This window comes from Asterias rubens, chromosome 15 (genome assembly GCF_902459465.1).
Source record: "Asterias rubens chromosome 15, eAstRub1.3, whole genome shotgun sequence".
Lineage (NCBI taxonomy): Eukaryota > Metazoa > Echinodermata > Asteroidea > Forcipulatida > Asteriidae > Asterias > Asterias rubens.
Window position 1 is genome coordinate 3291007 of NC_047076.1, and position 20987 is coordinate 3311993.

The following is a 20987-nucleotide window of genomic DNA, read 5'->3' on the forward strand; positions in this document are numbered from 1 at the left end:
ATTCAACCTCGTTTTCAGAGTCGAATTGATGGGTTCGGTAGTGGCTACGTCTGCACGCCGGAATGTTGTTATAACCTGGGAACGACACTGCTTTTGGTCTTAATGATAGACTTCTATGGTGATATTGGGAGCCATTTCTAAACAAGCACCAGACTATATGTACACATACCAACAGGATTTGGCGTCTGCTCCTGGTAAATTCCACCCACACCAAACAATTTCCCCAATATTAATCCGTCGTTATGAATAGATTATCATCGTTGCAGGCATTACAAACAATATGTAAGTATGCTAACTGATTAATTGCTTACTTCGGAGTAATGTAGTGTTTGGTTGATAATGATACTATTATACTTATAGTAACTAATCTAACTAACAAAAATAACATATCCTGGTGTCATGTGTTTTCAGTATAACAGGAACATTAGTAAGCAGTCGTCATGTGGTAGTCTGAGTTGTGTGACTGAGAATGAGTGAGTGTTCACAATATATGATAATTGAATAATGTCTGGGTTTTTTTTCTTCTTCTTGTTCTCCAACTAACAGGTTGCTCTGTGAGTTCATTTCTCGGTCCAAACGAAAGGTAAATTTCAAAACAAAGTTGTTTTGACGTCCCGTTCTAATTCTAAATCAAAATTCGAAGTTATTTGCCTTCTAACTTTGCTTTGTTTGTTTGTATGTAAGTGTTTGTGTAAACAATGTAGATAAGCGACAGTGGTCTTGATTAACTGATTTCGCTTTCTACCATTGATCAACATGAGTATGAGATCGTATCCCTCCATCCTCCCGACGGACGTACATCTGAAGGATGGAGGGTTTTACGATCATTGCAAATAGTACATTACACAAACAATTTCCAAAGTAATTTTTTGAATTTTCATTAAGCTTGTTATTCTTTTTCAGATTGAAGTGTATTCTTGAAGATGACGAGGACGGTCATCTTGTGTCAAGCTGCTGTGAGCTGATGTGTCATCTTGACATTGAGGTACGTCATCTTACAGTTCGTCATCTGCTTTATCTTCTTGTTCCGTTTGAGCGCAGCTTTCAAGATTAAAGATAAATGCACTGCCAGACACACCAGGGCGAACCCTTTCTCTAACCTTAGCAATAAGTGTACACTGACTGTGGTCTTTTTCATGAATTGTTGATAGTCGTTAATATAACACTCAGAACCACCGGGTTTAAAATATAAATAACAGATTTTTATTTCTTATATTTTTTTTGTTCAATCCCGGGGGTTTCTTGAAAGAAGCAGAAAACAATGGCAGTAATTGTAAACGAACAGATTATTTACAACCATTTTGTTGTGCTAAGATACGGTAAGGTTCATTTTATTTGCAACTACATACGGTTGGATTCATTATAAAAATACCAAAACTTACAAAATACATAACAGACACATTAAAATCATTAATCTATACACATTAGTCTTGGCACAGTGCAGAGAGAGCATCCATTTACTGGTGTTCTTGTGAGGCATACAAACATTGCTCCGCAATAAAGTGTCTTCTGCTAAATAAATGTTACTTACAAACTGACTAACCTCCATAATTGTTTTTGTCTTAGCATCCAGTTGGCCACTTAGCGATGGAGGCTTGTGCTTCACATCAGAAGATGCACGGCACAGGGTCAACCACCTTGATGACAATGGCTGGATTCTGGGCAGCGGAAATCCAATTACTCCTCACTCAAGTATGGAACATTGTTGATTGATAAGGGAATCAATGTGTGGTGAAGAGGTTTGCAATAAGTGGTTTAATCCCGCCGAGGCCTGGTTCTTGATAACTTTACCGAGACGAAGTCGTGGTAAATTATCAAGTACGAGGCCTCGGCGGGTTTAAACCACTAGTTGAAAACCGATTCAACACACTTTGATTCCAATTCTTAAATACCTTTTCGGTTAAAAAACATCAACACTTATGGTCAAAAAGTAAAATAAATGCAAATTTTTTAATTTTTCAATGATTTCTTTCAACACAGTACCCCTCCATCTATGAAATGGTAAGGCCCTGTCAAGGCCCTCGGGTAAACAACTCCTTATAAGGGAATGATGTGCGCGTCGCGCACATCGCCTGATGTGGCACAACTTTTCCAGCCGTTGCTCTCGACCAATAGGAATGAAGAAACTGTCCTATAAGCACAGGTGCAAGCTCGCGTGTCATGCCCATGTTTCAACACTTTTTACTGGTGTTATATCATCCGTTCAAACAACCCCTTGTGATGCCCTTTCAACCAATCAGAATGGATAAACTGTCTTGGGGTTTTCTGAATGTAAATTTATTGAAGTTGAACAGACCGGTGGAAATCATTTGGGCTAGTCATTAACAGTCATTGTGACAAGAACAACAAATGTTTTGTTAACGTTGTTAAATTATGTAAATTTATTGAAGTTGAACTGACTGGTGGAAATCATTTGGGCTAGTCGTTTGTTTTGAGTAATTGTGATCTTGAAAAGTAAGCGCAAAGAAAGTAGTTGGAAGAGTTTAACTTGAATTTCGTTCATTTCATCATCATCAGTCGGCTGCACAGCAGACGGACACAAGTTTTCCCCTAAATTTTGTTCCTGTTTTGAGCTAGTCTTTGAATCTCCAGCGGTGAGGGCAGAATATCTTGTGACACTAATCTTGCGATAAACTCTGCGTACAGTAGGCCCTGAAGACCTCGTCTGCGCTGGCCAGCCATAAGCCATTTTGAGGTATGGTGGAGACACAGTACTGCGTTTGGGTAAATTTGTGTAGACACCCAAACCAAACAGTGCACTCCTATTGTGACCACCATACATCAAAAAGGATATTAGGATGGCGAGTAGAGAGCAATCTTTTAAATTGTCAAATAATATTTTTGAAATTCTTGTCTTTGGTTAGGGTGTTCCAATTCCGGCGATCATCAGGTATGGAGATGAATGCCTGGAGCAGTGTCTAGACGCCTTGGAGACAATCACCGTACCTTGCTCCAATCTCACAATTCCAAAGACTCAAACATCCTTGGTTGAGACTCCCCTCACCCGTATTGAAGATGTCCACAAGACATACACAGGAGGAGATCGCCCCATCAGCTTAGGTGATAAACCACACATGCCTTCTCAAAAGAGCCAGAGTAGCGATTTCCATGAACGTAAACTCCACAGTTCCACCACAGGTCACCTAACAGCCCAACGACATGCTCTACAATATCCTCCCGACAGATTCAACTCTACAGGTTATCTAAAAGGAGAATGTCTTGCTGATAGAATGGGAGCATCCTCCCTGAAAACTGAGACGAGCAATTTAGAAGATTCCCAGAAGATGTGCCGACCAAGTGAAAAATCCAGCTTCTTACAATTTCATCCTTCAGAGGATGAGGATGGGTTTCAGGAAGTCAATTTCACCATCTCAGACTCTCAACAACCAGTATGTCTTGAACAGATGAAAGCAAAGTCTAAAGAAGACGCTCAAGTGGAAGCGGATGATAATGAAGACGAAGTGTCTTGGTTCTTTGAAAGGGAAGATGAACATTCTGAGTATACTTTAGAAAACCATCTGTCAGATTTGGAGTTGTTGTCGACAGGTTGTCCTGAGAGTCTTAGTCTTTTAACAGACACTCACCTTAGTTTGGTTGACTTTAAAGACACATCTGCAAGACAAACTCATTCCTTAGTTGGGACGACCACAAATACAGAGGTGGATGAGATTGTTCAAGTTTGTGCTGAAGACGGCGGAGAAACAAGCGACGAGGAAAGTGATGAGTTTGATTCTTGTTTTCCGCCAGAAGATGAAAAAGACGCTTTGCCGAGAGATTCCATTATGTCAAAGAGCGAAGGAGTTAAAGATGATCACCAATCAAGAAAACCAAGTGCAATTCAGGATTCTATTCACAAGCTTTTGCAAGCCAAGCAAAACAAAATTGCTCAGGAGAGAACGACCAAAGTGCAAAACAATAGTAGACATTTCAGAACGTTTGAAACTGTGACCGATCAGAATTCAGCTGGCAGTGAGGTTACATACAGTATCCATGGCATTGACTCTGCACTAGAAAGTGAAAAAATCTCAGAGCGGGTTGAGGCTTCGCAAAGTCCAGCCAATCAGCTGACTGCATCCGGTAACCATGGATACATTCAAACAAATTCACATGATGCTCTCCAATGTGATGTTGCCTTGGAAACCACTGCTCCTCAAGAAACAAAGACGCCCGACGATGCAGTACAAGATCTATTGAAGGCCAAACATAAAAAGGCAGCTGCAACGAGACTAACCAATGTTCGAAATAGAAGTAGACATTTTAATGTGACCTTGGGTCAAAATAATTACCCTGAAATGACCTTGCCACCAGGGATCACAGAGCCTTCGTTGAGGAACTTATTTCTTGACGAGAAGATGCATTTTCTTTCGAAGGAGCGGAGTGGGGTAGCTATACCCCCATCAAGGCCACATTTTGCAACAAATCTTGGTGGAGTAGAAGAGCCTGATATGTTGAATCTTGGGTAAGCATAGAAAAATTTGCGGTAACACCATATATTCCAGGTAGATTATGTTCTTTCGACTTGTCTCGCTTTATATTCTGATACCCCAGAGTAGGTTTTCAGAATTCGAGAGACTTCTCAGTACTGAAAAGAACTGTCCGGCTTTTGAACTGCTACCTGGTGGAAGGTAGAAAATCGGCTGGGACTAGGCTACTACTTTTAGCTTTAGTTGATCGAGAGGACTTCTCGTTATAAACTTCACTACCGCGCCGAAACGTTGAGACCAATTAAGAACTCACTGCGCGGTAGTAGAATATAAAGCAAGACAAGCTCTCAGAAGGACATAATCTACCTAGGAAGTAGATACACATATAAAAAAATTGTACAACAATAGCACAATTTGATTTCATGGGGAAAAGATAGGTTGGGAACATGACTAAAATGTTGGTACCTTTTATGCATCTTCAGATACAGGTTTGGTTTGAGTCATGGAGCTGATGTAGAGATGAGGATGGTTATGGAAGCTTTTCAGATGCAGGCAGCTCATCATCAACTGAGTAACACAGAGATGTATGTACTCTGGTATCACCCATCATAGAAACATTACTGGGTTGGCATTTTTGGTGCAAGGGCTTTTTTCAAACTTTGTTTATCATTCATTTTATCATGATTTCATTATTTGTATTATTATTGTCATAAAACAGTCACAAGCAACTACCACAAGTACCTACTGTAAACCTATTGTTGTTTACACTTTTTTAGAATAACAACCAACAACAACGGAAAACCCATATAATCATTTGCAGACCTCGAAATAACCCATAGCAAATGACGTGGTGCTGTTGCTGTGGTGCCCTTAGTCTAGGTTCCTAGACCATTGGTGTTGCGTGGTCACACACAACCAACGTTCTGATTATGCACGGCAAAAACTGTACACGCTTGTAATGAACGATTGCTAGCGGGCGCTCTGTTTCTCTGATTTCCGGATCTCCCATGTCCTGTGCTCTTGGTGAGCACAGGAAATCAGAGAAACAGAGCGCCCGCTAGCGTTCGTTCATTACAAGCGTGTACAGTTTGTGCCGTGCATAATCGGAACGTTGGTTGTGTGTGACCGCGCAACACCAATGGTCTAGGAACCTAGACTATAGTGCCCTTTGAAAAGTTCCAATACAAATTTACTTTTTCTTATTAGAAGTGCCCCTTACCGTGCTCACCAGAGGGAAATTGCTGTGCCCCTTCAAGAACGAGGGTCAAGGCCTGCATTTGGCAGTGAAACATTTTGCTTCAGGAATTGGAGTTTGTTTGATTGCTTGTTTGTTTGTTTATTTTGTTGTTGAAGTTTTTGACACTATTATTATTACTATTATTATTATTATTATTATTTATTTGACCAAAACAAACAAAACACAATTACACAGGAGCAAATACAATAAGACGAATAAAGAAGTTAACCGTGACAAAAAAGTCAGCAATAGAAAACAAACAAATAAGTAGGTAAAATAAACATCGGTTATCTTTGTTATTCCTCCAGGATATTTGACTTGAATCGAATCAGCGTGTGTACCATCCAAGGACCAGCTGCCTCAGAGTCCCATTTAGAGTCTGGGGCATTAGTGAAAACAGATAATATTCAACTGCCGTCGATAACAGCAGCTTCAACGGGAGGGTCCATTCAAGCTCTGGTATGTACAAATTAAAAGTTCAAGTTGGCTTTATAGTAGTTTGCCTTGTTTTTACCTTTGTGTACCCTGGTTTAAATCCTCTACACCTCAAACTGGAGGGTTGTATGTCGACTAGGTTTCAAGGTTTTTCTCCCAAATCTAAAACTGAGCATTTATAATGCTTCATCGTATCCTCCTGACTTCTCTTCAGGACTATGGGTCCCTTTGCTAGTCGCTTTGAAGATTGCACGGTTTCGTGACCAAAAGTATTGTTGACATTTTTAACTTAAAAATCTTACATCGAATTCCAACTGCGAGTTTTGGTTTATTTTGAAAGACTCTTGACTATAACCACCTACATTGTAATTACTTTCCTTTTTGTACGAAGGCAGGCAGACAGGTTTTTGTGGCGTTTTGCAGGTTTGAAAGTTCAAGTTATTGGATTGAAGAAAACCTCTTTTGTTTTATATTAAGATTGTTAATGGAGATGCCACGCCCAACTTCCGACACAAAGGCTTCAAGAAGACCACAAAGGTGAAGGTATTCACTGAAGGGACTCGACCGGCAGCGAATCAAGAGAACTCTTGGCTAAGAGATGTCATAAAGATCTTACAGGAGGTAATATTGAGTAGCTCCTTTTCCAGTAGGGTGGTCAGTTGGTGTAGAGGTATCTTTCCTCGACTTTCGCCTCAGGGACCTTGGTTGGAATCACGCCGGGGGCACTATGTGGATTAGGTTTTCAGTCCCTACCTGATTGCATGGGTTTTCTCTGGAATAATTCTCTGTGGTTTTCCCTCCAACATCTACAACTGAAACTTCCTTCCTTGTAAGATAAGAATTAACTAGAAATAAATAGAAATTTTTGGTTTTTACCCATACACCGATGTGTGTTGGCACTGTATACTCAGTACTTTCCCCGAGTCCTGTGAAAAAATATCACAGGCATGTTACTCGGGTGGGATTCGAACCCACGACCCTTGCAATTCTAGAGCAGTGTCTTACCAACTAGACTACCGAGGTTGCCCGGTAGCTAGAGGCAGTTCGAAATAATTAATTTGCGGGAACAACCATGTTCAAAATCTCTTTTGGAAGGAGTGTTGGCTATGGGAAAGACCCGGTGTGGTCTTGACATTTCAAACAGTAATAATCTGCTCATCCTTCCCTTGTATTATCTCCGTTGGTAGTTTGCTTTTCTTAGACTCCGATCCCTGGCTTCACAATGAACTGGAATAAATGAATTAAAATTAAAGAATCTTAGATCTGTGATCTGAGTTAAAAAAATATAAAAAAATACAAGATAAAAACAAATCCTAGGCAGAAGTTGATTAATTGTTCATTAGATTTTGTTCATTTTTAACATTTTATCCCGACATTTGAACATCAAACTCATTGTCCTCAACTGATTCTTGTCTGACATAAGACATAAGAAAATGTATTACTCTCCACAACGAAGAAATGACATTACTTGCACAAAGCACCAGAATCACAACAAAACAAAGAAACTTACAAAAGGCAGATACAAATATTGCACAAGAAACAATGCACAAATGAGTGAAGATGGCGTTTAGTGCGAGCATGCCATGCCTACCACTTCTTGGTCATGACATGACCTGTAAGTTCAACATGAAGTGGGTGCCAATTATCGGCCGAAATACAATGAAACGGACCATTCACCTGCTCTCGCTAAAGAGAGTCTACCGACTGCAAACACAAGTAATTTTTCCTAGTTATAGTTGTTAAACTAAACTCCCAGCCATTGAACATTATTTGTTCATTTTTTTTAAATTTCGTCCCGACAGTTGAACATCAAACTGATCATCCTCAAGGGTTGCTCAGACGATGACCTCTTGGACTACTGTCTCACCATGAAGGTCATCCTACTCCAAAATGTTCCCTACAGGACCCTACAGGCATTGGGTGAAGCTTGCTTGGTTCCAATCCTCAAGTACATCGGTGACGCTACGATGAGCGACGTTGCGTGTGGTATAACTATTGCTGGCTTGGAGTCAGGGTGGGTGGACAGAGCCAGAGTGTCTTCAAACGCACCCCAGAGGGCGGTATACGCAAGGATATTCGTAAAAGGAAAGTTACTGCAGGTATGTTTTTTTTAAGGTAATTTTTCTCTAAGGAGACAAAGTTTTATAACAATAATAATAACTAAATTCTTATAAAGCGCACTTAACAATATTGTCTCCCTGGTCATTAGGCCAATAACATTCCTTTAAAGGAACACGTTGCCTTGGATCGGTCGAGTTGGTCTTTGAACACCGTTTGTAACCATTTCTTATAAATGCATATGGGTAGAAAGATGTTGTAAAAGTAGAATACAATGATCCACACAAACATGCCTCTAAATTGGACGGTTTTCCTTTTACCTCGTCGACTAACACGGTTGACAATTTATGGGAGACTCCCATAAATGGCCGACCGTGTTAGTTCGCAAAGTAAAATGAAAACCACACAATTTTGATGCAAATTTGTGTGGATCATTGTACTCTACTTTGAAAACATCTTTCCAACCATATGCATTTTTTTATAAAAAAAACGGTTACAAACCCTTTTTATAGACCAACTCGTCCGATCCAAGGCAATGTGTTTCTTTAATCTTTATACACCCCTGAGTTGCTGTATGACACTCTAGTGGCTTTTTCAAACACAATATCAACCTCTACCCTCGCAGGAACCTATTTACATGTATACCCCTGGGTGAAGAAAACCAATGATAGTAAAGCGTCTTGCTCAAGTACACAAGTGCTATGACCGGGAATCAAACCCACACTCCGTTGACTGAACCACCTGAAGTTGAATTTGATGCTCTTAAAGCCATTGGACCCTTTCGGTACAGAAAAAAACCAAAAAGTTCACAGATTTACAAATAATTTACAGGGTTTACAGAAGGTAATGGTGAAAGACTAATCTTGAAATATTAGTCCATGAAATGCTTTACTTTTTGAGAAAACAGTAAAACAATATAAACTCTCGTTAGCGAGAATTGCGGATTTTATTTAAACACATGTCATGACACGGCGAAACGCGCGGAAACAAGAGTGGGTTTTCCCGTTATTTTCTCCCGACTCCGATGACCGATTGAGCCTAAATTTTCACAGGTTTGTTGTTTTATATATAAGTTGTGATACACGAAGTGTGGGACTTGGACAATACTGTTTACCGAAAGTGTATAATGGCTTTAATAACCACTCAGCCACGACATCCTACAAGTTATTTTCTGAACAAACTTTGTGCTAACACACATTAGTGTAGGGGTAAAACAAGAATCAAAACTTTTTCTGACCTGTTTTTTGTCCACAGACTGGAGTGCTGAGTAACCCTGTCGTAAGTCTTGTCACAGCTTCAGAGGTTAGATTCTGGAAGTGTGCACACAGGCTCAAGGACATGGTGCAATCCGGCCGATGTCTCCCTGGAGCCGGTGTCCCTGAACGTACAGCGATGAAGCGACTGCTGAAAATGAAAGGTAAATGGCTGGTTAAAGGCACTGTAGCAAAAGAACTTAAAATGATGACATTTATGAAAAGGTGGTAGGAAATCTACTCTAGAATGGTGTGAAGGTTTTTAAATGACGCAAACAAAATGTGCCTCAGAAAATGTGATTTTGAAGTCTGCTTCAGAGGTGGTTGGTTCCTTGATAACAAGCGACTGATATAAGTATGGACTGTAAATGTTCTGTCTTTGGCATGAACAACGTTTTTTTTATTTGGTGCCATTTGACATTTTTGTGAGGGGAGATGTTTGCTCTATGGAAATTCATTGCCCCAATGGCAATGGGAGACTATGGAGCACTTAGTGGCAGTAGGCCTACCAGGTAAATTTCTATTGTGCACATGGTTCTGAGCATGCACACAAGTCTGCTGCCACCAAGTGTCATCAAAAGTTTCACAATAGCTTAGTTTCACTGCTGAAAAATAGACATTTGTATCAGATTGTTTGTTTTTTATTATTCTGTCAAAAGTTTTATACTTTCCAGTTTGTTCTGTTTATCCTTCTTTCAAAACAAGGTCTTAAGTGTGGACACAATACCAGTATATCTTGCTATCGGGAACCTATCACATCGGCCTTCTCAAATGGGTTTGTCGCCTACAAGCTTCAGATTTTGAAAAACATGGGGAGAGTAACTGACTTATCCCATGAAAAAACGTGTATACTGCATGGAATTCAAGGAGACAGCTCAGAACCAGTTTATGCCAGTTTCATCCAGTCAGATCCACATCAGCAAAGTGAACCTGGAATACATGTATTTGAATACACATCAAACTCGAATGAAACAATACAGGGGTATGGACTGGATCAAACCGGTTCTAGCCAGTCTGAACTAGAACTAACCGAACTTGATGATATCATCACTGATGGAAGCAGCAAATTCCACGAGACTCACAAGAACAACTTGTCCTCGTCAACAGGAATGGTTATAAACCCGAAGACTCGCACTCAACAAAAGTTGCCTTATAAACGCAATTTTAGTGAGAAGTTGGCAAGTTTTGAGGGTAGGGACGTTTATGATAGTTATTCGGCGAAGAGAGCAGCGTGGGAAGGGGCCTGGGTGTTGTTGAAGACAGCATTAAGAGTGGATGCTCATATTGTAACAGGCTTACAGGAATCTCACCAACATGGTTCATCAATCAATAATGTCAACAAGGTTAGAGCGGTGATTTTATGAGGAATGGAAGTGCACTTTTGGGACAGGGTAGGGTTGAATACTTATTTGAGGGTATAAATGTTGAGTCTTATTACATAGAGCATGTATCTAACAATAAGGTACTCAAACACTTGAACAAAGGGAAAACAGTTAATGAAGCACCAAATAAAGGTTTGGTGCTGTGGTGAACTCAGCAGCCTCCCAGAAGCACCAAGCAAACCCCTTCTTACCCTGTAACCAGGTTATTTTAGGATCATTCACTCACTCGCTCAGTCGACCCAAGTTGTCGTGTTGCCGCATGTTTAGGTGCACTACTTAAAGCACAAGATCTGTGGCTTGAGGGTGAGTGATCTGATGGGAGTTCAACTCAACATTAATTGAATTCTGCGCGGATTAAATCAATGTTTGCAAATGAATAAAAGTACAATGTGCTCACATAATCATTCCAACGCTTCTTCACCCAGGGGTATAAATGGGTACTTGCGACGGTAGAGGTTGATATTGTTTATGAAAAGCCACAAGCGTCTTACAGGCAGCTCAGGGCTGTATACTCCCTAGGGAGCTGAGAAACATTACAGGGATGTTATTGGCCCCATGACCAGGGCACTAATGTAAAGAGCATTGATACGGTTATTGTGAAATGCGCTATATACGAATTTGTTATTTTTGTTATTTTTGTTATTATTATTATTATTCAACGATGAAATAAATAAATACAAACTTCATGGAAGGTAAATTTTGTCGGGTATAAATCCTTGGTTTGCTGAGTTTTGTTTTATTAATTTAACTTTTGTGTTAAGGTTTTACTGTTCTTTTAATTAAAGTGTCTCACAATTTTCCAAATTACAGTTGAGCTACCTGATTTGATAAAAAATTGATTAAACATATTTTGATAAATTTGTTGTAAAGCTTGCTGAAAGAAATTTTGGTCTAAAGTGAATGAATTTTAACAGATAATTGATTGCTAAAAAAACAAAGAATAAACCTACAGACTTTAGCATGCCAGGGACATGCCAAAAAGTATCAAACTTCATTGTAAATGACTGATGGACGTGGGGGGGGGGGGGGCAATGCCTTTTAAAAGCTAAATTAACTTTCACAAACCTATCACAAACCTATGCAACTGTAAACAATTTAATATAACAATTTTGGACAACACAGGTGTCAAATCGGCAAAAAAAATCGGATCTAAAACTACCCGCCAAGAATTGAGAAACAGCTATCTGTGTGTACAGTATTGTGATTGGTGGAAAGTCCATCAGGCTGGTCCGACGGCTGTTTTATGCCCAGTTTTATCTTTCACGGTATGACTCATGCAACAGCTGTGTAACCAACCTTTGGTCGAACGTAATGAGGGGTTGCACGAGATTGTTTCGCGAGCTCCGCTTTTTAACCCGGAAGTCGGCTGGAACTCCCCCCAATAACTCTCCGAAGATGACGACGGGACCGGGAGAGGTAGTAGATTTGTTTCCCCAAATCGAGCCGTACGACACGGGTAGATTACGAGTGGATGAGATACATGAGTTGTACTACGAACAGAGCGGCAAACCCAACGGGAACCCAGTGCTTTTCATGTGAGTTTGTATTGTAAATAAAAGTCATTGAAGTTGATCCACTGTCTGTTTACTCTGTTGTTGTTGTTGTGTTGTGTGTGTAAAAACCATATTGGACTAGAGGAGCTATGTATCTAGCCGCTATCGCGGAGACCATTATAGTGGAACGATAGTTCTAGAGGAGTAAACTAAGCCAAGAAGAGCAAGGTCAAACACTCAAACAATGGATGCCTTTGGAAACTTTGTGTTTATTAATATTATTGTCATGTTTGTTTGTGACTGTCATAATAAATCGTATTGTTTCCGTAGCCAAATTGAGTTGAGGAAACCTGTACTGAACATACATGCAAGGTTTAATTATCGCGATTCAGAACCGCAATGCATTGTGGGAAGGCATATGGGGCAGTTTGCTATGCCGTGTATGTTGTCATGCACGACTCGCGCCTGATCGCCTACATCTTTGTGTGGGTTCAACAGCGCCCTCTCTTGATATTTTTCTATTCGCAATAAACCTTATGGAGGTAGAATTATTTCTACCTTCATGATACATGATACTGTGTGTACCTACGCATGTTGAGGTACAGCAGCCGATTTCACAAAACTTTACGCAACTGCGTAAGTAAACGTTGCGCAAGTATGTAGACTAATGCATTTGCGTAAAGGTTCGTGAAATCAGCTGCAGGTGTTTTAACTGGCCAAGCAAATGCTACAAATGCCAGTTTATAAAACAACTGACTGATCAGTGATACCAGTCAAAATTCTTTCCAAGAGTCCAGTGTTCAGTTGGCTAATTTGAGTATTAATAGCATCCCGATGATGACTAGACTCTCCAGTCTAGAGCAAGCTAGTCGAAACGTTGAGACCAATTTTAAGAACTGACTCCGCGACAGTACAGTTAATCACGATCCTTTAGCTAAAGTAGCAGTCCCCGAACAATCTACTCCGTGGTAGTAAAATAAAGCAAGACAGTTCTCTAAAGAATAAACTCTACCCGGCAAGTAGATACACATATGGTGTTACCGCAAACCAAATATACATTGATACCTCACGCAATGCCTCAAATCCTATAGCATCCCTTGTTGATTTTAGTGTAGTAAGGTGTTGACAGTTAAAGATTGGCGAATAAAGCAAAATGTACACTTGACACCCACTATTCTGTAAAGTTTTCTTACCTAAGAATACAAACATTGGATAGTAGGCCTAAACAAATTCTTCTTCCAATTAGTTGTGATAACGTAACCCTCCTCCTGACAGCAAAGCCGTGCCAGCGAAGCCGGCTTATCTGTCAGGAGAAGGGTTACGTCATCGCAACTACTTCCATTGTGTTATTTATTCCCTTGACCTTTTCTTAGACATGGGGGACCAGGAGGTGGTACGAGTCCAACCGACCGATGTTTCTTTGACCCTAAGTGCTTCCGCATCATACTCTTTGATCAAAGAGGGTCGGGTAAATCAACGCCCCCAGCAGAGCTCCAGGCAAGTTGTAAGAACAAAGATAGTCTTTGAAAAAACATACATTTTTGAACATGGGTAGGGTATTTTTGTTTTACATGGGTAGCTATATTTAGAAAAGGTGAAAGGGTCAAGGTTCAAAGTTCAAGGTTCAGTTAATCCCATAGTATCCAAAAGCAACAAGGTAATATCAATAAAAAGAAGTCATTCCAAGGTTATGTTTCACAACATACATAGGTTTGAAGAACTGTAAACAAAGCCAAAGTAACACTTTTGAGTGATCCTTTGTCGACACTTTTGATGTCTCCAATTAAAATCAACAACCAGAAATGAATGAGCCTGGGAGGAAAGCTAGTGTGGTTCCCTTTTGTACACATGAAATATTCGCATACATTACTTTTGTTGGATACTGGAAACCACAACCAAGATGGTTGCAGCATAATATCACAGTCTATTGTCAGTCTTAGCTGGCCGCTATGCCTCCTCAAATTATTTCCAGAAACTTTCCCATAAAGGCCTTGCACTCATAAAAAATTTCCAGCCGTGTTTAAAATAACTCAATTTCTATACTTTTTTTCTTTGTAGAACAACACTTCGTGGCACAATGTTGACGATATCGAGAAGCTCAGAGAGCACCTGAAAATCAAGAAGTGGATGCTGTTTGGTGGAAGCTGGGGGTCAACCCTGGCCCTCCTGTACGCCGAGATGCACCCACAGCGGGTTAAATCAATGGTGCTCAGGGGTATCTTCACGATAAGGCAGTAAGTTTGAAAGACGTCAGAGTGAGGTACAGACCTCAGAGTGATGGATTTTAGTTAGCTAATAGCAAAGTGTTGTGGCATGTTGTGGTCGAGCGTCAGCTGTCAACTGGCTGACACACTTTACCAAGAGATCCACCTAGCACGCGACTCCATCATCATTATGCTGGGGGTAGGTGAACATTTGACTCTCAGCGGGGGACCTTATGGAATGAAGGTGACAGAAAACTAACCAGATAAATCCAAGTAAAATATGAACAAATTACCTGTGTCTACTGCCACCTAGCAGTCCAATTTCCGCCGTTGGGATGATTGAGACATCTTCAATTTGTTGGACACTGCTACTGACGTGGACAAACCATGTAACCTGCATGCGGCAGCTGAAACAGATGGACACAAACAAAGTTTAAGAATGCATTTAAAGTATGTACTCTGCAGTGATGAAGGTCTCGAGACCGGTCTCTGTCTCGTAACCAGTGTCTAGACTGGTTTTGCCAGTCTAGATCTAGGTTTCCCCCTCGGACCTTCAGGTTTCGGTCTCGGACGATTGGGTCTCGGACGATTGGGTCTCGGACGATTGGGTCTTGACTACAACCCTGATGTAGAGTCAAGGAAACATCGATCAATACTACTCGGGACACCACTTGAAGGCAGAACTTATTCAGATACGAAGTGACCGACCCACGTCCTGTTTGCTCAGAAGGCATCTCAAGCCCTCGAACATTTTTCTGAACATGTAAATCTGTAAATCTTGTTGATGAGTTGATTTTCTTCTTTCTTCAGAAAAGAGATTAACTGGTTGTATAATGTAGGAGGAGCTAGCAACATATACCCAGATTATTGGGAGTCGTATGTCTCGGTGATTCCAGAGGTAGGTCATATTATGTAATTCAATTTGTTTTTTATTTAACGTATACTGTTATTTCTTTCTAAGCTACAGAATGTGTATTTTATTTATTTTTTATTTTATACTCTCTCTGTTTTTTATGCACCTCGGAATAAGTTTAGTCTTAGATAGATGGCGCTTTATAAGTTTAAATTATTATTATTACTATTATAATACTTATATTAGAATTCATTTGAAGTAATGCTTGTATAGACCGTATTGAATAACCCCCTTTGTTGCTATGAAAGTCACCCTCTTGTAGGGCAAACCGTGTGCGTCAAAACGCATATCAATAAAGCACGTAGCGTTCCCGGTTTGATTTCTATGGCAGCCGTACGCACACGCACACACGCTCACAGACGCCATGTTGTAGGGCAAGTTTTTGTATGGTGAGGTCAAATTCAATACAGTTTAGTGTTGCCTTTGGGAAATACTCTTTTGGGTCTCAATTTGAGACCTTTGACAATGTCTTTATTTTTCCTTCAATCTATACACAAAGAAGATGAAAGGCAAAATTGGATTTTAATAATCTAAAATCTTGAGTTCATACTTGGAAATCTCATAGGAAAATGTTCATTAGAAAGTTGATTTGATGGTTAGTTTTGTCGAAAATGAAAGTAATACTGGGTTGATCAAAGAAAAATTGACACCGGCCAGGCTTGAACATGTGACCTCCAGGACTAGAAGTAGACTTGTGGACAAGTCGTTAAATGTCTGTCGCGGTGATAGCGTTCAGACTCTCCCCGCGATTCAGGTGGTATTCTCGCAAGAATGCTGACCCTACAAGACTACTGCTCCCACGACTACGGTCCCATTTAACGGGGAGTAGAAGTCAGGCAACCAGCAGTTCGTGCGAGAGCAGTGATCTCGCTAGAGCACTGCCACAACTCGACTATCTCACCGCATGGGACCATGAACGACTTTTCCACAAGTCTAGATTAGAAGCGCTCAACAAACTGAGCTATTTTAGCCCTTATGTTGGCCATCTCCCTAATTTGTCAGTATCTTTGTTCGAAGGGGGGGGGGGAGTTGGTGGTGCCACCCAGAAGCCAAATGAATCTACATACTCCTACAAAAACAGTGCTCCCCCTTTGTCTCAAAGAAAATAAACCTCTAGGACAACCTGTAAAATCACAGTATTTCCACTCTAAAGTCTTTCCTTAAATGATCTTTTATTTTGATTTTTGTTTCCTATACTTTGTTTAGGAAGAAAGGGGAGACCTCGTCGCGGCCTATCACAAAAGACTGACTGGGGACAATGAGGAGGAGAAACTGAAATGTGCGAGGTCTTGGAGTCAGTGGGAATGTTCAACGTCCAAACTCATCCCAGACCAAGAGGCAAGCATTAAGGTGTCCAACGATCTCTGGGTCATGCAGTTTGCAAGGATAGAGTGGTAAGATTTGATGAAATCTCTTCTTCTTCTTCATCTTCTTCTTCTTCATCTTCTTCTTCTTCATCTTCTTCTTTCTTTCTAGTGCAGCCTTCATGATTGAAGATAGTCCCACTGCCAGACACACCGGGGAGAACCCCTTTTTTTTGTATTATTATGTACTGGGGTCTTGTACTTGCGGTGAAAGTTTTTATAACAACACATCGGGACCAACGGCTTTTTGTCCCATCCGAAGGTCAAAGCAGTGGTTAAGTGTCTTACCTAAGGACACTGTTGACCAGGATCGGGACTCGAACCCACACTCTGCTGATTAGTAGACAAGAGCTTAAGTTCACTTATCCTTATAGGGAAGGTACACGTTTGGTAATTATTCAAAACAAAAATTAACTTAAAACTGACTTGGTAACTAGCATTGGAGAGCTGTTAAACTCCCATAGTATAAAACATTGTGGGAAACGACTCCCTCTGAAGTAACATAGTTTTTGAGAAAAAGGTAATTTCTCACTAAAATAATAAAAGACTTCTAGCTAGAAGTCTTTTATTCCTATCTGAAAGCACACAAATCCGTCCAACAAGGGTGTTTTTTCTTTCATAATTTTCTCGCAACTTCGATGATCGATTTAGCCCAAACTCTTACAGGCTTGTTATTTTATGCTTATGATGGGATACACCAAGTGTGAACACTAGTCTTTGACGATTACCAAATGTGTACAGTGCCTTTAAAGTGAAGTGAATTTTGCCCACTGTGTTTCTGGCTTTGTTGGCTGAAGACTGCGCCACATACACTGTGCAACATATAATGGGTCCAAGAACTGAAGACATAAGTGGTTGATGCAGAAATAACTCTTCTTCTTTTTGTCTTGTTTCCCTTTCAGTCACTACATGATTAATGGGGGATTCCTTGAAGGTGACAACTATATTCTGGATAACGCCCACAAGATCAAAGACATCCCTTGTAGCATAGTGCAGGGACGTTATGATGTGATCTGCCCGCCGGTTACCGCATGGGAATTACATAGGGTATGCTCTTGTTTTGATTTTGGGTGGAGACACTTTTGTTTGGGCATGGCCAACTTTCATAAAGCTGTTATTAAAGACACTGGACACATTTTTTTGGTAATTGTCAAAGACCAGTCTTCTCACTTGGTGTATCTCAATACATGTATATGCACAAAATAACTAACCTGTGAACATTTGAGCTCAATTGGTCGTCGTGCTTTCAGATGCTTGATTTCTCTCGAAATCAAATGCAAATATTTTAGTGGAAAGATACTTCTTTCTCGCAAAGTACGTTACTTCAGAGAGAGCCGTTTCTCACAATGATTTATACTATCAACAGCTCTCCATTGATCGTTAACAAGTAAGTTTTTATGCTAACAATTATTGCGAGTTATTACCAATAGTGTCCTGTGCCTTTAATAAGTATCTAATAAAAGTCCTTGGGTGTACCATCTTTAAAACTGAGTAATGTAGCTTACCATACCTTTAATTTTCTACTCTCTTCTTTCTGTTTTTATTTCATTTTTAGAAACTGCCAAAGTCCGAGATTCACTTCGTCACAGCAGGTCACTTCTCGAAGGATCCTCAAATTCAATCCCTCCTCCTGAAGTCTGTTGAGAAATTCAATACACTCTGATGAGAGAGGAGGGGGGGAAGTAGGACACAAAATGTGAACATCTTCCGAGTGCTTTAAAAAAGTATCAGTGATAACACAAGAATGTAAATTAAAATGCTTTGTTATTTTTTATAAATAAAAAAATTAAATTGGTTATGAGACACTGGGAAGTGATTAGTGGCTTAGATGCTGAAGTTATAGCCACAGTGACTGGCTGATGGCTTTGGCAGCTACGTTGATGGCAATTTCATGGAATGCATTGAATCGCAACAAGGGCCCAATTTCATAAAGCTGTTAAGCAGAAAATTATGCTTGCAAATGTCTTGGTTTAGCAAGAAATGACCGGGGTTCCAGTCACTGCAATAGTAGCTGTATGGTAATCTGGCTGGTAACCTATTTTGCTTAGCAAAAGTTTGTTGTGCTAAGCAAGGCTTTTGTGTTACAGGCTTTATGAAAATGGGACGAGAGAATGCTGTGCTTGATTTACAACTGTGGCTGCAGTGTACACTCTTGTTCTTCACCAAAATAGGGTTACCACTAACCAGCCAAAATACTATTCCATGAGTGCTGTCTGTGACTGCTACAACTTTTCTGAGCTGATAGTTATTGAGCACAATTTTCTGTTTTAAAGGCAGGGTGTACTTTTGGTAATTGTCAAAGTCCAATATCCTCTCTTGGTATATCCCAACATATGCATAACAAAACTGTGTAAACTTGGGCTAACTTGCTCATCAAAGTTGCAAGCTAAATAATAACAAAGTGTGTGTCCTTTTTGCCACACAATGGTGCAATTTAAAGCTTGAAAAGACTCTATAAGAATAGACTATAAACTGGCAATCTGCTTGGCATAAGATAAACGACAGAGGGCGGTGTTGTTAAAACAGACTACCTCCAATAATGATGTTATTTGTAACAAAATAAAAAACAAACTGTTTGAGATATTGGATGAAGTATAGTCATACATTCATATTTATAGTAAATTTGGGAGAAATAGTGGAATGGTTATCAAACCTAAAGGTGAATGTTTTTTAAATATGAAGTTGAATACAAATATTTTTCAAAATACGAAGATAAAATATTGTTCTTGTTTTTCGAGTGTGGCCAATTTCACTTTTCAAACATCCAATCCATCTTAAAGACGCAGGAACACACTGGATAAGCAGCTGAACATCTTGTTCTTTGAATACTATCATTTTCTTTGTATGGTGTGTGTGTGTGTTGATATTCAGTTTGTAAAGAAACTTGAAATAAAATAAAATGATGTATTTTAAAACATATGAGCATTGTTCAATGTTGCTGTAAATGTGTGTGCTTTACTCCAATAGCAGATTAACACTTAGTGCACAGCCACTATCATCGGTAAACTTTTGGTTACAAAGTCATGTATCCTACAATCCCAAACACTTTTTATCCACCATTATTGACAAAGAGATTTTTAAATTAAAGACAACGAACACTATTGGTAATTGTCAAAGACTAGCCTTCACAGATTGGTGTATCTCAACATATGCATAAAATAACAAACGTGAAAAAGTTGAGCTCAAAATCGGTCGTCGAAGTTCGAGATAGTAATGAAAGAAAAAAACACTCTGGTCACACAAAGTTGTGTGCTTTCATATACTATGCTTAATTTCGAGACCTCAAATTCTAAATCTGAGGTCTCGAAATCAAATTTGTAGAAAATTACTTCTTTCTCGAAAACTACATAACTTCAGAGGGAGCCGTTTCTCACAATGTTTTATACTATCAACCTCTCCCCATTTACTCGTTTCCAAGAAAGGTTTTGTGCTAATAATTATTTTGAGTAATTACCAATAGTTGTCCACTGCCTATATAAATATGATGGAGATTACTGGTACATCAGTGGTTTTAAAATTAGTGTTCATGGAATTGACACGAAAACAAAATGAACCCATGGTTGTGGCTGTGCACATAATCATTAATTTGGGTGCAATGGTTTGGGGTTCAATTAAATTTCGGCCATCAAGGTAAGGTAGGTGGGGGTCGGGTTGATATGGGCCGGTGTCGCATGCAATTGTGTCCTGTATGCAAAACTATCCGTAGGACATTGTTGCATATGCAATAATGTCCGCCGGACGGTTTTGCATGTGCAATTGTGTCCGCCCGGACATATTTGCATATGCAGTTGTGTCCGCCCCCGTGCAAAACCGTCCTTGTAGTAAATCAAACGCCATTGGTCGACGGAGCACGTTCGCCATTCTTTTTACAAGCTATAAGTGCATGTCATGAATGACATGCAAAAAGTTCGGCCGTTGGGTATTCGCTGCAATCATACAAATAATACGTGAATATTCATGCTGCATATACGCGTAGGTTCAGTGCATGCACGCTCGCTTACGCGCACATACTTGTACATGTCCACCGGAAGGTTTTTGGATAGCCCCGGACACGATTGCATATACAAAAGTGTCCGGAGCGGACAGTATTGCATGGCGGACACAGTTGCATCTGACACCAGCAAAGAAAGTAACTAGGGGAGGGGGGATAGGGTAGGGGGGGGGGGGCACACACCCATCTGATGAGAAGGGCGCCACTGAATATAGGTTATGCATCTTTGCCAA

At 40.1% G+C, this 20987-nt stretch overlaps 2 protein-coding genes across 4 annotated transcripts; both read left to right on the top strand.

The window, feature by feature from the left end:
- The first annotated feature begins 189 nt into the window (after window positions 1–189).
- LOC117299925 lies at window positions 190–11266 on the top strand. Of its 3 annotated transcripts, none has more exons than XM_033783529.1 (11): window positions 190–282; window positions 547–583; window positions 904–985; window positions 1567–1692; window positions 2865–4459; window positions 4913–5008; window positions 5970–6120; window positions 6574–6717; window positions 7899–8195; window positions 9409–9571; window positions 10107–11266. In XM_033783529.1, the coding sequence occupies exons 1-11, from the start codon at window positions 243–245 to the stop codon at window positions 10769–10771; spliced, it is 3396 nt and encodes a 1131-aa protein (XP_033639420.1). In that variant the 5' UTR covers window positions 190–242; the 3' UTR covers window positions 10772–11266. The 3 variants fall into 3 exon arrangements, with proteins under 3 accessions (XP_033639420.1, XP_033639421.1, XP_033639422.1); XM_033783530.1 differs by having other exon boundaries at window positions 10113–11266; XM_033783531.1 differs by lacking the exons at window positions 190–282; window positions 547–583 and having other exon boundaries at window positions 931–985; window positions 1574–1692.
- Window positions 11267–12111: 845 nt separating this feature from the next.
- LOC117299926 (proline iminopeptidase-like) lies at window positions 12112–19680 on the top strand. The gene is made up of 7 exons (XM_033783532.1): window positions 12112–12324; window positions 13656–13779; window positions 14341–14516; window positions 15297–15384; window positions 16606–16793; window positions 17666–17810; window positions 18319–19680. Exons 1-7 carry the CDS (start codon window positions 12185–12187, stop codon window positions 18424–18426), a joined length of 969 nt encoding a protein of 322 aa, XP_033639423.1. The 5' UTR covers window positions 12112–12184; the 3' UTR covers window positions 18427–19680.
- The last annotated feature ends 1307 nt before the right edge of the window (window positions 19681–20987 follow it).

Bases quoted from the DNA above. Each gene is read 5' to 3' on its own strand.
- LOC117299926 (XM_033783532.1), top strand. From the start codon at position 12,185: ATGACGACGGGACCGGGAGAGGTAGTAGATTTGTTTCCCCAAATCGAG. The intron at 15,385-16,605 runs GTAGGTCATATT...TACTTTGTTTAG, and splicing joins ATGTCTCGGTGATTCCAGAG to GAAGAAAGGGGAGACCTCGT. The intron at 17,811-18,318 runs GTATGCTCTTGT...TTTCATTTTTAG, and splicing joins CCGCATGGGAATTACATAGG to AAACTGCCAAAGTCCGAGAT.
- LOC117299925 (XM_033783529.1), top strand. From the start codon at position 243: ATGAATAGATTATCATCGTTGCAGGCATTACAAACAATAT. The intron at 283-546 runs GTAAGTATGCTA...TCCAACTAACAG, and splicing joins GCAGGCATTACAAACAATAT to GTTGCTCTGTGAGTTCATTT. The intron at 1,693-2,864 runs GTATGGAACATT...GTCTTTGGTTAG, and splicing joins TCCAATTACTCCTCACTCAA to GGTGTTCCAATTCCGGCGAT.